We start from the raw sequence: 17761 nt of genomic DNA, 5'->3' as shown, positions 1-17761 counted from the left end.
AGAGGGGCGGCCTCTCCACAGACACCAGGAGCACCCCGTGTCCATGGAGCAGGCCCCGGCCCATGGCAGACAGGGAGCTGCTCCAGCCCCCACCGGTTACCCAGAACCAGGAAACATCACCCATTAAGGGCGATGCTTACCAGTTACCCTTTCACTTCCCCAGCAGACACCCTGTCACGTGCCCTCACGCTGCGTGGCAAAGCCATGTTAGTGTAAGTGGGCAGCGTGGCCTAGGGGTCAGTGCACTAGACTCATGAGACCCGGGCTCCATTGCTGACTCTGTGATTGGCCTTCTGTGTGCCCTTGGACAAACTGTTGTACCCTCTGTGCAGCACTTTCCATGTCTGGAATTGAGGGATAATGATTCTGGCTGCCTTTGTAAAGAGCCTGTAGAGTGGTTGATGAAAAGTGCTCCAGGGGAGAGAAATAATGTTGATTATTAAATTGGAATTAGTGATAGCAATAATATTTATTATTATTAGGCCTGACTGTTATTTAGCTACACTGTTCCTAGCCCAGAATAACTGGGCACTGAGATGCTACCTGGTACGGCAGATATTCCTAGGCTGGCAGACGTCTGGATAGAAGGTTGATGCATTTGGAGTTCACGCCAGTGTAAAAGCAGAAACCATTCCAAAATGTAACTGCTTCCACGAGAGTTGCTGTTGTTTACGTAACTGAACTGCATTTGACTGAACGTATCCCGGTATCTGATGCTTGCTGGGCACATAGCTGCTTTCAGAGCAGTGGTCAAAGTGGGAGGGAACAGCCTCACATTTTGCGACTCTCAGCTCCACCGACTCTGGTCTGGTAGCAAAGAAGACTGGTCCTAAAGGAAAACTTGCCAAAGGCAGGTTCAATTCCCTGTATTTCCTGTGTGAAAGTCATAGAATCATAGAATACTAGGACTGGAAGGGACCTCAAGAGGTCATCGAGTCCAGTCCCCTGCCCTCATGGCAGGACCAAATACCGTCTAGACCATCCCTGATAGATGAGGCATACCTGCGCCGGTCGACAAAGGCTTCCTTATCGACCGCAGCGCATCCAGACTGCCCCGATCTTCTGACAAACAGCTGATCATCAGCTGGTCGGCAGAGCGCGGCAGCCATTTAAATGAAGCCAAGATTATTTAAATCGTGGCTTCATTTCCTTCTACCGATCAGCCTAATCTACATGACTCCATCGACGGAGCCATGTAGTTTAGACACACCCTTAGGGGTAAATTAGAGCTAAATAATAGCACAGAAAACTGAGAGCCAGGACTGGTGGCTGTAAACAAACTTTATGGGACCACCGGAAACTTGGCCACACCCAGGATAAGTGAACATCTGGCTAACTAAAATCATGCCGGACCACAGATGTTGCCGGACCAGAGTGCGCCAGATTGGAGAGGTTCAATCTGTAGTGTCTATGCCTCAGTTCCCCAGAAATCGGCGGGGGGGAAGCATACTAGCACTTTCCTGTCTCCCAAATGTTGTGAGGACAAATACATTAAGGAGTGTAAGGTGTTCAGATCCTGAAATGATGGGGGCTTACAGGCATGTTACGTCGACTTCTGGGGAGTTTCTAGGCATTATTGTATGGTTGGTAACAACTAAATTGAAGGAATGCTGTGGTTCATTCTTTACCTTATTTGCCTTTCTCTTATTTTTTTTAATTTCAGTTGCTGCTATTGTGTTGATCAGTTTTGCTCACTTGTCTGCCACTTACTATGTTGTCCTTTTTCCCAATTACACTGACTATTCCGTCTGCTTGTTTATCAGAGCTAGAACCCAAATTAGCAATCTGCCAGGTTTTGTTTTCTTTTAAACAAAGCACTGAAAGATCCAACAATGCTTTGATACATACAACTACTTGTAATGCAGCTGTTAAGGCTCTTTCATCCTCTCCATGAATAAAATGAATTCTATTGCCATCGAGATACATCTGATAGATTAAGTTTAATCCTCCTCAATTGTTTTGGATAGCAGGCACTTCAGCAAAGGATGGAAAGAAGGAGAGACTTTAATGACTTTGGAATATTAAATGGTTTTCACTCATATGCCAAAGACAGAGGAAAATGAAAGATTAAATGAAAATGTACATAATAAAAAAATTAATCAAGCAATGCGACCAAGTAGTCGCAATGCATTTTTCAACTGATTTTTCTCCTGCTGCTTCATGTTCTAATCTTAGGAAAGGTCACAAGTGAAACGAATTTGAAGGTGTGATCTTACCTGGGAAAGAAGAAAGCTCATGCCATGCAACCACAATCCATGGGCTGGCTCCATTTTGGATGTGAGACCTACAGAGGATAGATAGGTGATGGACTCTAATCCCCCCCAGCCCCACCCCACTAAGAAGCTAGGGTCCATCTTTCAGGATTTTTGTTATGCTACAGCATCATATAGAGGCCCCACCTAAGATCAAAGCCCCATTGTGCTAGAAACTATTCACATACATAGGATGAGTGAAAGTCCCTAGCCAGAAAAGCTCACAATCTAAATAGAAAAGACAGGCACAGGGAAGGAGCAGAAGCAAAGGTTCACTAACTTTTCTAAGGTCACAGAGCAGGTTGGTAGCACAGTATAGACCAAAATCCAGCTCCTCTGAGTCCCAGACTCCTGCCTTACCCACTAGACCATGTTGCTTCCTTAAAGCCCTGATCGCTTGTGGTCGGTTAAGCTACTGTATCATTTTTCTTCAGAAATGAAGATGTTACTCATTGTGATGAATGAGAGAGGTAATATCCTTTCCTGGACATTCCAGCCATTCAGTTAGCTAAAATCTTTCTCAGTAGTTAATTCTTGGGACCTAGCCTTAACTGTCTTTCCTGGAAGAGTTAAAACCATAGAGAGAGGATCCTAGAGAGTCCCCTGGAATGCTAGGGAGGCAGGAAGTGAGTTGGCAGGAGAGACAATGGGAACAGTGTGGGTTTTGAATTGAAATCAGGGGCCTTCCTGTTCCTGCTGTTGTGTAACCAGAGCAGAGCGGGAAGGACGTGAATTAAACCAGGGAGCCAGGCATGGAGAATCCAGTGACATCCATGCCTAGCGAAGGACTAAATCTTGAAATAGGTATGTGAGTAGAACAGGGAGGCTACGTCTACACTGGCACCTTTTTCCGGAAATGCTTAAAACGGAACAGTTTTCCGTTATAAGTATTTCCAGAAAAAGAGCATCTACATTGGCAGGATGCTTTTCTGGAAAAGCCCTTTATCTGGCCAGTGTAGATGCGCTTTTCCGGAAAAAAGCCCCGATCGTCATTTTCGCAATCGGGGCTTTTTTGCGGAAAAGACTACTGAGCTGTCTACACTGGCCCTTTTCCGGAACAGTTTTCTGGAAAAAGGACTTTTGCCCAAGCGGGAGCAGCATAGGTTTTCCGGAAAAGCAGCTGATTTCTTACAGTAAATCGTCAGTGCTTTTCCGGAAATTCAAGGGGCCAGTGTAGACAGCTCGCAGCTTATTCCGGAAAAGCGGCTGCTTTTCCAGAATAAGTGGCCCAGTGTAGACACAGCCGGAATGTTTAGTCAGATGCAATCAGGTTATTTTCTTTATTTTGGGTTCGTTAGACTTTTCTGTGCTGAGCTCATGCAACTACCCCATATACTGTAACTTTCCAATGTGAATCCCAGAAAAGCAATTATCTGTGTTTTGTTGTTGTTGCTCTGTAACACACAGCAAACAAGTAATGTTTCACAAGGTGTGTTTTCTTTTCTTTTCTTTTTTCAATAAAAGTCTCCCCTTTGAGACCATGCTCTGATTCCTGTGAGCTAGAAGGCAGGAGGTTCTGCTCGCACGTACCTAAGACTGCAAAGCCAAGCTACTAAGAGAAATTACAAGTTCTCATGCTGTCTCCAAGGGGAGGTTTAAAGAGTTTGAGGCACCCTACAGGAAAAAATCTCCCATTGTGCCTTCCTGGGTTCTCAAAGGAGTTTTTGCAAACCTTGGGGAGTTTTAACTCAAGTCTTTAGTGACAACGTCTTTTAAAGTCTCTTGTGGGCCCTCACCTTCTGCATTCAAAGTGCCAAAGTGGGGAACAGCTTTGACACCCTTTCTGCCATAGCTACATCCCTGGGTTAATGTACTCTCTCACATTTCTTCTTTCTGTCGTAATTGGATGTAGTATCCATCTTCACTTCCTGTCCTACATTGCTGTGACATGTGGCATATAAGAGGGGTTCTTTAGGATTCCACTGAGAAGTGACTGCATTTAGTGGTGAGTGCAAATGAATCCTGTGTAGCCAGAACGTACCAGATAAAGGTTTTTGTGAGGTTTATTTAGCCATGTTTATGGAGTGCTTTTGCTTTGTGTCCTGAATGAAAGGAACTGGATTATATGAGCCAAAGACCAAGGAAGTTGATTGAAAAGCTCCTTTTGACATCAGGCCCTTAGGCCCAGATTCAGCAAAGCATTTCAGTGCCCGCGTCACTTTAAGCAGGAATGTGAGCCAGTCCCTGTTCAGAAAAGTAGGCATGTTCTTAAGTCCCGTTGTCATCAATGGGATTTGAATGTGATTGACATTAAGCATGTTCTTAAATGCTTTGATGAATCACAACTTTAGTGTACATAATGTATCGCTATTGTTATTAACCAGAATTAGTAATTAGTAACTATAATAGCTTTTATTAATTACTGTTATTAGTAACAGCCTGAGTTAGCACATCAAGTAGTGGAAAACACACTCACTGGTGTCACATAACCACTGTGCTCAGAAGGGGCAGTGGACAGCCAAGCCAAGGTATTCTCCGCAGAACAGTGTGTAAACTGACTCCTCTTCTCTGACCTTTGGGCTGGCCCAGTGCAGCTTTTAGATACCCAGTAGGTCGTGTCTAAACAGTTGATTCACTGTCAGGGAGGAAATAGAATTCTGGGCCCCAGCTGCACAATACACCATGGGAAACTGCTTCGTTTGAAAGAAGATTTGAAGGTACTTATGCAAGATGGATGGAGAGAAACTGCTAGTGAAAATCAGCCTGTTCCTTCTCCAACCTGTGGCCACGATCTGGTCAGGACTCATGATCACACACACACAAAGCCAAAGCATTTGACATGATAAACATGTGCATGCCTCAATGCTTCCCTATTTGCTATAATGGGGCCAATCCACAATTCCTGGCACTGTCTTTCACTCACTGAAATCAAGGGCTAGACAGGAAAGGCAGGGTCAGGTGTCGGATTTGTACAGCATCCATACTGCCTAAACAAAACAAAGCAAACTCCGTATTTAGGCTCCAATCCTGCAATGGGCTCCCTGTAGACAGAGCCCAGCACTCGCATAGAGCCCAGTTAACCGCTATAGGGCTCTGCATGGGGACAGACCCACACGGCTGACAATGCAGGCTCAGGACCTTTGTTTGGTAAGACCTTTGGGGCATAGACAGTCTTGCTCTGTGTGTGTATGGCACCTAGCACAAGGGTTAATCTCAGTTGTGGTCCCTTAGTCCCACAATACAACTACTATCTATCTATACTATCTATACAACTACTAAGAACAGATTAGAGGTTAAATCCATATGGAGATGAATTATTAAACCCAGACTTGAGTGACAACTCTAATTGGAGAGGAGAGGGGCGTGGCTTAATGGCCTAAACCTCTAAATCCATCTCTGCCACTGACACCCTCCATGTTTACATTTTAGTCTTACTCATTACCCCTCTACCTCTATGGACTGGGGTTATAGTCAAGATTTACAAAAGGGACTAGTGAGTTGGGTTGACTAATTGTGCCTGACTTAAAATGGTTCTGACTTTAGAAAGTACTCGGCACCCACTCCCTGAAAATCAGGCCTCTTTCAGAAGCCTCAGTGGAGACCCCCGACACACACACACACACACACACACACACACACACACACACACACACACACACACAGTATCACCACACTAGGCACTTCTGAAATTGCACTGTCAAACCACAGAATATGAGCTAGCTAACAAAGCGGTGCACTGGGAATTAAGTGCCTGATGTTCCTGAAACAAGCTGACGATGGGAACGGCTGGGTAAATTCTAAGGATTACTTTTAGCATAATTGGAAAACCAAGCAAAGGGAATGTGAACATTAACCACATGGCATGAAATTAGCTCCTTTGTAAACAATTGATTCCCACATTTGACAGCAACTCCTCAGACAACATGTTTCTACTTTTTTTGTTAAGGTAGTAAGATCATTTCAGACTGTCTAAATTACTGGCAACACAGAGAGGGTCTGACTCTGTTCTCATTTGCACCACTTTGGTATCTCTTTTGACTTCAAGGGAGTCACTCCTGGTTTACTCCAGTGTATATGATAAGAGCAGAATCAGTCTCAGGACGTTCAAACTCAGAGACACTTCACATGAGTCACCCCCTTCCAGAACAGCACAGCCCCTGCTGTGATATTTGCCTGTTCGTTCATTTATTTCCTCTCCATTGCTCTTCTCTCCCATCATCTTTGGTTAATAAACAATTGGCTGAGTTCATATATCCTAAATTACTGTGTGAAATGGTGTGTCCTCTGCAGATGTAACGGGAACAACGTCATGGGTAACCAAGCTTAAGATAGATAGATAGACAGACAGATAGACAGATAGATAGACAGATAGATAGACAGACAGACAGACAGACAGACAGAAAGAAAGAAAGAAAGAAAGAAAGAAAGAAAGAAAGAAAGAAAGAAAGAAAGAAAGAAAGAAAGAAAGAAAGAAAGAAAGAAAGAAAGAAAGAAAGAAAGAAAGAAAGAAAGAAGGGACACCTCAGTTCTCCTGTATCCAAGCACACGATGAGCTCGCAACAGTTAAAGGCCCCCATGCACCATCATCGAACTGGACTGTAACACCCTGGAGTCGGGCTGTATTACCCTAGAGTCGGGCTGTATCACCCTGTCTCCTGGCAACCGACAAGCAGTAAGTAGGCGCGTCATTTCCTGAGGAGCTGCTGGCAGGGGGCGGCCCTGGCGAGCCGGGCAGCGGGCGGGATCAGGGCAGGGGCGGCTCAACAGTTTGGCAAAGTCGCTGTCCTGAGCCCGAGCCCGCCGCAGCTGGAGCGGGGCGCTGGCTGGGGCTGCGCGGGGGATCCGGCCGCGCACCCGCGCAGGAAAGTGGCTGGAGAGCCGCGCTGGAGGCAGGGAGGGAGCCCAGCGGCAGGAGACCGCTCCCGGCCCGGGGGCCCGCCGGGGGAGACTGGGAGCGAGCTCCAGGCTCGCGCCCTGCCGCAGGGCTGCAGCCGGCCCGGGGGGCTCCCCGCCTCGCCAGGGCGCAGAACCAGCCGGCGCCAGGAGCGATCCCCGCGGGCAGAGATCGCCACCCGTCCGGACAGAGGCAGCCCGGGCGCTGGGGTCCAGCTGCCTCCCGGCTTCTCCGCTTGCCCGGCGCCGGCCAAGGACCCAGGGAGGGGAGAGGGGTGTGTCCGGGGGGGCTTCCCCCCTCTCTGATGGCTCCTCTGCGCTCCGGGCTGAGCCGCTGGCCACGCCGGAGTCCCCCCCGGCGGCGGCTCTGGGCTGACTGAGGGCGATCCCCGCCCGGAGCCAGGGGGCAGCCGGAGGATGCTCTGACCTGGAGGCTGCCCCCTCCGCCCCCGGGGACATGAGCGCCGAGCTGGACCGCACGTCGGTGGATTCCTCCTGCTCGTCCGGCGCGGCGGGGCCCCCCTCGGGGGCCGGGGCCCGGCTGCTCTCGGCCAACGTGCGGAAGCTGCACCAAGCCCTGACCCGGCTGCTGAGCGAGCCGGAGCGGGAGCAGTTCATCCACTGCCTCAACGTCTACCACGCCCGCCGCAACGTGTTCGACCTGGTGCAGAGCCTGCGGGTCCTGCTGCCCAGCCCGCCCCAGCGCCAGCTGCTGCCCCTGCTGCGCCTGGTCATCCCCCGCTCCGACCAGCTGCTCTTCGACCAGTACACCTCGGAGGGGCCCTACCTGACGCCCGCCTTCCTGCCCGGCGGCCCCGACGCGGGCCCGGCGAGCCCCGGCCCGTGCAGCGCGCCCGCGGCTCGCTCCTGGCCCCGGCGAGCCCCGCTGGATTTCAGCACCGCGGCGGGCGGGACAGCGCCCCCGGCGCGGGAGCCGCGGGGCGAGCTCCGGCAGGTGAGCCTCAAGCGGAGCAAGAGCCAGGAAGGCCTGGGGTTCAGCATCCGCGGGGGCGCGGAGCACGGCGTGGGCATCTTCGTGTCGCTGGTGGAGCCGGGCTCGCTGGCGGAGAAGGAAGGGCTGCGGGTCGGGGACCAGATCCTGAGAGTCAACGACAAGTCCCTGGACCGGGTGAGCCACGCCGAGGCTGTCAAGGTAGGTGGGGGGGGGGGGGGGGGGGGGAAGGACAGTGGCTCTCACCCCTTCCAGGGCCAGGCCCCCTCTAAGGACCCTGGGATCTCAGGCCCCCTCTAAGGACCAGGCCCTCCCACCCCGCTTTGCAACATGGCTTTGCCCCCGAGCTTGTGACCCTTAGACCACTGGCCAGGCCTCTGGCTCTGGGAGCTTGTTCCCTGGTCACCCAGGAGAGAGTCAAATACCACCCAGCTGATTAGCAGAGCCCCCATATCCCGCAGCCTGTGTTTGGTGCCCATCTGCCCGTGCTGCCAGTGCACATCACAAAATTTATTCTGCACATGGATGGAAACAATTACCCCGAACATTGCTCTGGGACAGTGGTGCCAATGCAAAGCATGCAAAGGCATGGGCCCTCATGCACTTTTGAAGGAAAGATCAGACACATTCTCCTGCCATGTGGGGAGGGTGGAAAACAAGCATTAGCAATACACAGGGCCAGTTAGTTTAAGGTGGGGATCATAATAAAGGACAGGATTGGGGCTATTCTGCACACAGCCGCTAGCTGAAAGCACTTCTCCGAGGAGAACAAGGAACATTGCTCTGCTTCTAAGTGTTTGTCTCTCTAGTGGGAGACCCCATGACAGTGTTTGAGCACTCGGTGACATTCATGGATCCCCCGGGCAGGGTGGTGCTGTCATCTCATTTGATGACACAGACTAAGTGCCTTGCTCAAGGTCAGACTGGAAATCTGGTTTTGAACCCTGGTCTGCTTAGTTTCCTATACACTAGGCAATACTACCACTTCCCACAGGCAAGGAAACTGAGGCACAGAGAGGCCAAATAACATCCCCTCACCCAGCCCACTCAGTGGCATGCTAGGAATAGAACTCAGGTCCCTTTTCTTACCACTCGACCAGAATGAAAAAGTCACTCACCTGGGTTGCAAGCTGCTCAGAAACTCACTAAACACACTCCGTGCCATGCACACTCACCGCACACAATCTGCCCCTGGGAGCTACTGTGATATAAGTAAGTAGGAATTACCGTGGTGCCATAAGGCAGTTTGCCAGCCAGGGGACAACGTGGCAGGTATCCGCACAAGGAATTTTGCACCTGCAGCTCACTGACAGGAGCCTGACCCAGCTTAGAGTGACCAAAAGTTGTTGCCATCTGACATCAAGACATTTTGGTGAAATAGGCTGGTGGGCTCAATCCACGGCACAATAGTTGTCAATATTAACAGAAAGACCAAGGGTCCAATGAGGTTCAATTCTTCACACAGGGCACAGTCAACCTGTGGAACTCCTTGCCTGAGGAGGTTGTGAAGACCAGGACTTTCACAGGGCTCAAAAAAGAGCTAGATATTTGCATGGAGGTTAGGTTCATCAATACTTATTAGCCACGATGTGTAGGGATGGTGTCCCTAGCCTGTTTGTCAGAGGTTGGAATGGATGACAAGAAATCACTTGATGATTCCCTGTTCTGTTCACTCTCTCTGTGGATCCTGGCATTGGTGACTGTCAGCAGGCAGGATACTGGGCTAGATGGACCTTTGATCCGACCCAGTATGGCTGTTCTTATGTTCTTATCAGCCATGCAGGGTAACCCACAGGGTACATTGGCAGAGCTGGGGTGGGGAGATCGGGAGTTGGAAGGCTGCCTTGTGGCTGCCTGTGCTTTTGTCTTCTGTGGATAACTGACGCACTTTAGTTTCCAGACCAGTATGTTTGGTACCTTTCACCAAGTTTTGCTTCTGCAATCCCTTACTCCTGGGAGTAGTCCTAGGGGTTTCAATGAGGGTGACCAGGTCAGTAAGGATCGCTCGCATACAAATTTACAAGATCAAATCTTTCTCTTTTAAACTGACAAATTTCCTTCTCCTGTCATTTTAAACTTTCTACACCCAGCAAAAGAAATGTGTTCCAGCCAGGCTGAACTTTAGGTATAAATAACCTCAAGACCAGCCTGAGGTTTTGATATTTTTTTTTTTAATGTAGAATAAAAATGGAACCTTTCCAATTGAAGATGCTGTTCTGGGCCCACAAAACTGAAAGAAAATGTCTATTGCATGGTGCAGTGATTAGAGATGGGGAGAGAATGCCAGGACTCCAGGGTCTATTCATAGCTCTGCTAGTGACTCAACCTTGTGTCCTTAGGCAATTCATTTAACAGATGTGTCTCCACTTATTCACTGATAAAATGTAGACAATCATATCTACCTTCTTCCCATGGATATTTTTAGGCTTCATTAATTAGTGTTTGTGTAAAGCCTTCAGAGTTTAACAGTAAAATTTGCCAAGGGGCTAGTCCACACGATGGTTTCTCTGTAAGGTATTTTGAACTGATCAGGTTACAAAATGGAAGCTTACAAATGATGCACATATGGGCTGAAAGTTTTTCAAACAGACGTTTCATCACAGATCTAGGGGAACTGGCATCTTTCAGAGCTCGTGTGGTCGGCTGATGAAAAAGGATGTGTACTACACATCCATGGCCCTGATTCTGAAGAACATCCTCTCCTCCCTCCCCCCCCCCCCCCCGCCCCTTTTTCTGAGAGGCAATCACATAACGATTCACATAGCTAACCAGCATGGCTCCTCTGGAGATTTTAAAACTGAATGGAAATTAATGCACCGTATGGCTCTGCCGCTTTTGCAATACACTCTAAGGAAATGCAGAGCTAAAAACCTCATTCAAATAATGTTAAGGATCTGACTTCAAAAGACACAACTCAGGGTTAAGATATACATTCCATCCATAACCGTAAGTGCTGGAACTAGAGGGGGCTGCCGCACCCCAGGCCTTTCAGTAGCTTCTATTATATGCAGGGTTCACAGTTTGGTTCAATTGTATATTGCAACCCCACTATAAATATGGTTCCAGCCCCCCGTCCATATCTCGCTCTGCTGTGTACAGTTATAGGAGGTTCCTTCGGCCACAAGAGGTTTTTCTACACCATTGGAGCTGCAGTGACCCAGTGAATTAAGGATATTTTCCAGTCCAGACCCTTCCCTTCTTTTCCAGCCTCCTCCTGAAATCAATAGAGATCAACTCAGCCTTAGTGTAAGCATGTCAGTAGACCAAATCCAGTAGACCCGCAGTCAATAGACCAAATCCAGTTCTCCATTACACCAGGCTCAATCTGGAAACCTCCCTCTCCCCCTGCAAAAATGACAGAATTTGGTCCAATTGGCATATAGAGGGACAATTGGACCTTGGGAGTATCGGGAGCACACGAATTAAGGCCCAGAGAAATGTGCACAGTTTTTCTTCCCGTGACTTAGGGTTATTGCTGATATAAAATGTGGGCAGTTTAGTACTAGCTGGGGCCCTTTCCTAGCACAAAACCATAAATCACTCTAATAAGATTCCCTGAACATTGTCTTGTCCGGAGTTCGCTTTAAATGATTGGGGTACAGTTGCTTTCCTTCTAAAGCTCCCTGATTAAAGTGTGCTTTCCACTCAGACGAAGGGCATTAATCTGGTTCCCATTTAGGTGAAAAGGAGCATGCCTTCCCTGCTGCATTCTGATTGTAATTGTCCTGCAGTGAAAATTGCCACCCTGTGTCTGGACACTTCAGTGTATGCAAAGCAAGCTGCAAGCACGATCAGAGTAATCAAAGCTCATTCTTCAGGGTACAAGGTGACCACCGCAGGGACCAGGAAGGAATTTCCTCTCTGGGCATTCTGCAATTGCCCCTCCCTCCCCCCGGCCTATAGTATTTATGGATCTCTTTCCTTTTTCTGAAGCATCACATATTGACCAGCCGACTCTGCCAGTGATGTGATCCAAGATGCCACTTCCTAGATGCCCAGATTACGCATTGATGGGCATTGTACGAAAGCACAGGCAAACAGCCAGACACATTCCTGTCCACAGAGCCTATTAAATTAATTCCCAGGGTGACTAACATGTTCATCTCAGTAAACCATGGAAGTTCAGTCGCTTTCTCCTTTTGTAGCATTTGATCTTTTACCTGACCTTGCAGAAACAATCTCGTCTTTCCAGCATTCTTCCATGAAGGAAGAAGTCTGACATGGGGCAGTTTCTCTTTCCGTTGGCTAATGACCCCGCAGACAATTCACAGAAGAGCAATCATTTCTGAAAGTCTTACAAAGACATGATATCCTGAGCGTGGAATCCTGGTGCCCAGCTAAGACTGCCACAAAGTCAGACAAAAGAGACATTAATTGATGGGTTACATACCATTCCACTCGGAAACGTACGATTATGCCCTGACCTGGACGTTGGATTGAAGATATTTTAATGTAAACAAGAGAAAAAGTAGGATTCTGACATAAGCAGTGAGATTTGCTGAGCACTCCAAATCAAATTCACTTAATAACTGGCTTCTTAACCCACTGTGAGCACAGTGGGGGTTGTGCCTAGCCCGCTCCATAGTCTGTCTGTGTTTCATCCACATCACAATTAAATGACTTCACTGCAATTATAGCTCCATCACTCTAGCACACGGGGGCTTATCGGAAGCACCTTGTAATTTAAATCACACTCTACCGAAAGCTGTTTGCATCACCTCTGTGCTTTTCTAGAGTTCAGCTGGTTGTGCTTACTCTTGCTACAGTCTGTCCTGGGTGGTGTTGTAACAGATAAATGAGTGTATGTTTCAATAAGCCATACTATTTTGTCCAGAATACTTTCAATTCAAAACCAATGTGAGCGATGCATCACTCACAAAGACATTTCTCCTCTTCAGTTATTGCTGGGGCTTATTTTGTAGCTCACTCTTTTCACTGGTTTTAGTTTTAAGGACACTGATAATGGAGCCAGATCCTTTGCTGGCATAAATTAGCAGAATTCCAATGAGTCTGATTCCAGTCAGTTACACCGTGTAAACCCAGGCAGCATTTCCCAAAGTGTGGTCTGCGACCTAGTACTAGTCCTTAGAAAAAAAATACCGGTCCTTAGAAAAGTTATCGTGCGCGATCCTATTAATTTGTATGACAGAGTAGCAGCACCCCCCACTGCCGAGTGTGGCGGCACAGCCCTCTTGGGAGAGAGCCCACTGCCATGGCATCTCTGCCAGGCATGCTCCCGGGCGACGGGGCTAGATCCGGCAGGTACTAGGATCCAGGGAGAAGGCCAGACACCATGCACACTGACACAGAACACTGGCACTGGATGCGGCCAGGGGAGCCAGTGCCGGACGATAAAGCGGCTGGGATTGGGGTGAGGAGGGGAGTGGAACAACCCACAGGACAGGTAGGGCCAGCGACACAATTAATTTGCATATTCATCATTTGCTTAATGAATATGCAAATATGCAAATAAATGTTCCCAATCCTCGAAAAGCTTGTGAATGGGTTTACTGATCCCCAGTATCAAAATGATTGGGAACCACTGACCTAGAGTATCTCCACCAGAGTCAATGGAACTACATGGATTTAGCACATCAGAGGATCTGGCCCAATGAGTTTGATTCTAAGCTCATTCACACTGCTTCAAATCCAGAGTGACCCACCTTAGATTTGCACCTGTGTAACTCAGCTCAGGGTCTTTGAAAGGATTCGGTGATCTCATTTTAGGGATAAGGAGCCAGGGCAGAGGCTGTGATGAGACAGATCAGTTATTGGGAAGCAAAATGAATTCAGAATGCAGTAGAGAGATCTGACGGCTCACGAGCAGCTTATCCTTTTACCAGATGTATTCCCTTTGTGCAGCTCCGTCTGAGAAGACTTATTTGGGAAGGAAGAGGCTTAGGTGGCCAGAGGGCGGATTTTATCCATTTGTACTTGTTTGCCTCAGTTTGATACATAGGGGGTTTAATTCACGTGGAGACGTTCTTTTCTTCTCACACTCTGCCTCTGCCAAGCAGGCATTTAAAAAAACCCTCACATCTCCTTTGAATTGTTTTAACTTTCTGCTCACTTGGATACCCAAGGCAGCAGGCAGGGCATTCATTGAAAAGGCTATAATATTCCCTGCGAGTTACAAAGAGCTGCGGCTGCTGATTCTCCGGTGGGGCGCCGTGCAGCATTGCTACCACGCTGCTGAGAAGTGACAAAGGAGACACGCCGAAAAGCTTGCCGAAAACCCTATTGAGCACAGCCCTGCCTCCCAGCCAGTTTAAAAGCAAACGAGCCTCGGTTTGTTGTTTCTGCTTGTTGCCCAATTAATCGATTCGCACATTTGACGAGGCTTCCTTGCTCCAGTCATTGCATGCCACAGACAGTCTGCTGAAGCCGTTGGTACGGATGAGTGTGCTCTTTAACCCACCCAACCTTTGCATTTTCCGGACAGCCAGACCAATGACTAGCGAGGCAAGGTAGACTGATAGAGAGATGCCGGAAGGTATCAGACTTGTTCTTATCATTTATAAAAGTTTTTACGCAGACAGGCTGCTCTGTGTTAGCTCCTCTGTGCATTTTAGAAGCTGGAGTGCAACCCAGGGGCCAAAACGCCTCCTTCTCTCCTCCCCCAGGAGTCTGTAGAGTGGTCACAGCACAGACAGGGTGGATCCAAATAGTAGGGTTATTATTCATCTGCCCCAATAGTTAGCTGGAAGCAACATCAGAATCCTTGTTGGTAAATGGATCCTGGGTGGGTTTGGATTGGTTGGTTTGTTTAATTGCACTACAAAAAAAATCAATACAAGAGGGAAAAAGATTGTAAATACAGACAGCTAAAAGAAATTGCCGTAGGCTTTGGCTCTGCTGTCCTGCAGACAATGTACATGTTCATTCTAGCAGCTCGCTGAGCTCCCAGGCTGACGGGGAAGTAATCCGAGTCCCCAGGATTTCCCAGCTGAGGAAAAGGGTGGGCTGGCTCTTTGAGTCGGAAACATTTGTATTTTAACTTTGTTTTGATGCACCTGAAAGGGAGCAGGGATCCAGCAAAGAGCCAGCTGGCAATAGGCGTGTTTTCCCGCCCAGCTCTGCTGATGTGGCTTCCTCCTGGGCCCCTCTGCTGTAGCCCAGAGCCACCAGGGTATAGAATCATAGAATCATAGGACTGGAAGGGACCTCGAGAGGTCATCGAGTCCAGCCCCCCGCCCTCAAGGCAGGACCAAGCTCTGTCTACACCATCCCTGACAGATGTCTATCTAACCTGTTCTTAAATATCTCCAGAGAGGGAGATTCCACCACCTCCCTTGGCAATTTATTCCAATATTTGACCACCCTGACAGTTAGGAATTTTTTCCTAATGTCCAATCTAAACCTCCCCTGCTGCACTTTAAGCCCATTACTCCTTGTCCTGTCCTCAGAAACCAAGAGGAACAAATTTTCTCCTTCCTCCTTGTGACACCCTTTTAGATATTTGAAAACCGCTATCATGTCCCCCCTTAATCTTCTTTTTTCCAAACTAAACAAGGCCAGTTCATGAAGCCTGGCTTCATAGGTCATGTTCTCTAGACCTTTAATCATTCTTGTCGCTCTTCTCTGTACCCTTTCCAATTTCTCCACATCTTTCTTGAAATGTGGCGCCCAGAACTGGACACAGTACTCCAGCTGATAGTCAAGGGTCGAACTGCCGACAGTGACGAACTGGGCAATCACCTGTTTTCTGGTGCAGTGGACTTAGCCGAGATGACAACATTCATCTCCTCCAGGGGAGCTGTGAACACAGCTCTACAGAGCTGCTCCAGCTGGGCTTGTGCTAATGTATCGGCTCGGGACTCAGGAGATACAGGCTGAGGTCTCTGTTCTGCCACGGGTTTCCCACAAATCATTTTGGGTCTGCTACTTCTCTTGTGCCTGCATTCCAGGGCTGGACCACCGTGGTCCGGCACCGTTGGGACCTGACCGGTCCTGAACCAGAGAATTTCCTGGACCAGAGGAGGTCCCCTGCCACCGGCCCACCAGGCTCATTGCCGGCTGCCAGATGGCTGCCCCAGAAGGCACCCTACCTCCCCCCCACACACACCTGGTTGGGCTGTTCAACTGCTACTGGGCAACCCAGGCTCTGTCTCCTGCAGTGAGGCCCTGCCCAGCTTGCCGTGGGCTACCGTGGGGCTCTGCCGGAGCAGAGAGTGCCTGTTTTGGGAGGTGCAGCCTGTACAGACTTTCCAGCAGCATACTTGTGCCGCTATAAGGTCTCCAGTGTAGCCACTTGATGGCAACTGGAGAGAGCCCTGTCTGCATCATTAAACCACCCCCACCTAGTGGTGTGATTTTCTCCCCCTACACTCGACAGACAAAGGTGCTAGTGTAGACAGAGCCTAGATTACAGGAGCAAATCAGGAGTAAGTCTTCCAGTCGATGGATTTACACTAGCATAAGAGAAATGAAAAGGCGTCTCTCTGTGCTTCGGGGTCCCATCTGTATGACCAGGATAATAACGCTTTGTTTCTCCTCTGTAGCCTGTCTACAAAACTCATCAAAGCTGAACTGTGTCTTACCATTTGCTTACACAGCATCTAGTACATCGGGGCCCAGTGGGTAATGCTGGAATATAAGTGACAAAAAATCCGGTGACATTCACTGCAACCTAACAAGGAAACATTTCTCCTCAGTGAAGAAATAAACAAACTGCCCTTAAAGAGAAACTTCTCAGCCCGACTCTGGATTAGAAGAAAACAAAAATGTAGGGTGCAGAATAATTCACAGTTAAAATCCTACTAGAATTCTTCTTTTCGCTCTTAGATATTTTTGGCAGTGCCGTGCCCCCGCTGAGAATTGCAGGAATCTAAATCACTGGCAGGCTCATTGAAACTGACAACATATTTACAGACTTGTTTTGCTTTGCTTTCTAGATTGTGCATTACCCAAATGTTCCTGGTTGCCACTTGCAAAGTGCCGATGTTATCCCACTGTAAATAAAATCAGCGCCTCGTTGAATCAGGGATACGCCTATCACATAGAGACGTGCATGACCCCATCTGCCTCTCAAACCCACAACCCTTATTATTTGGGCTTAAAATTTTGCATCCTGCATAACACTAGGCGGGGAGCCGCCAGCTGAAACAGTTCTGTGGGCCGCCGGTGGTTAGATCTGATTGATTCTCTTTTTGAACCTGGAAATGTCTTTGTTTTCCATGAATCTGCTTTCAATATTTTCTGTTTTGGTCAATTCAAACCCAAGTCTGGAAAAAATGTTCCGTTTGGCTCTCCCCCCTTCCAAGCACACACAGCAGAATTTTTCCTTCCCTTCTTTTCTCAGTGGGGTGCTTGGGGAGGGGAGAGGGAGAGGAAAAGGGAAGGTCTGAAAAGAAGAGAATGAGAATGTTTTGGTTTATGCTCAAAAATCCAGTGAGGGCTCTTTTGTTGTTTTTTTAATGCAGAGAAGTTCAGAGAGAAGAAAAAGTCCTTTCTACAAATCCTCGCTGGTGTTCACTGCCTGGATTGGTGATAGGAGCCCATGGAGCAGTTGTTCCAGGCCTGGGTATCAAAGAGACTTGGCAGAGGGCCAGAGTCTCTGTGCATAGCGGGTGTAGGCTAGAGCCTTCTACTGCAGCATGTAGCCAGAGACAGAGTCCTAGGAGATTGGAACTTTCTTCATTCATTCTTGTGTGCCTGGACCTAGCAAATGGGAGGGGTGTGAACCTGCTCCCGCCGGGCCCTCTAAAGGCCTGTTGTCACATTT

The 17761-nt window shown here is 48.5% G+C and overlaps 1 protein-coding gene across 3 annotated transcripts in view; it reads left to right on the top strand.

Moving 5' to 3' along the window:
* The first annotated feature begins 6572 nt into the window (after positions 1-6572).
* WHRN (whirlin) overlaps positions 6573-17761 on the top strand; it is a 115182-nt gene continuing 103993 nt past the window's right edge. For all 3 annotated transcript variants that reach the window (XM_075905666.1, XM_075905665.1, XM_075905667.1), the window contains exon 1: positions 6573-8238. In XM_075905666.1, coding sequence (XP_075761781.1) covers positions 7543-8238 — 696 coding nt within the window. In that variant the 5' untranslated portion in view covers positions 6573-7542. The remainder of the gene's footprint in view (positions 8239-17761) is intronic.

The sequence above is a fragment of the Pelodiscus sinensis genome, chromosome 22, assembly GCF_049634645.1.
Source record: "Pelodiscus sinensis isolate JC-2024 chromosome 22, ASM4963464v1, whole genome shotgun sequence".
Classification (NCBI taxonomy): Eukaryota; Metazoa; Chordata; order Testudines; family Trionychidae; genus Pelodiscus; species Pelodiscus sinensis.
Note: the sequence above shows the minus strand (reverse complement) of the source record. Positions and strands in the feature narration are given on the sequence as shown.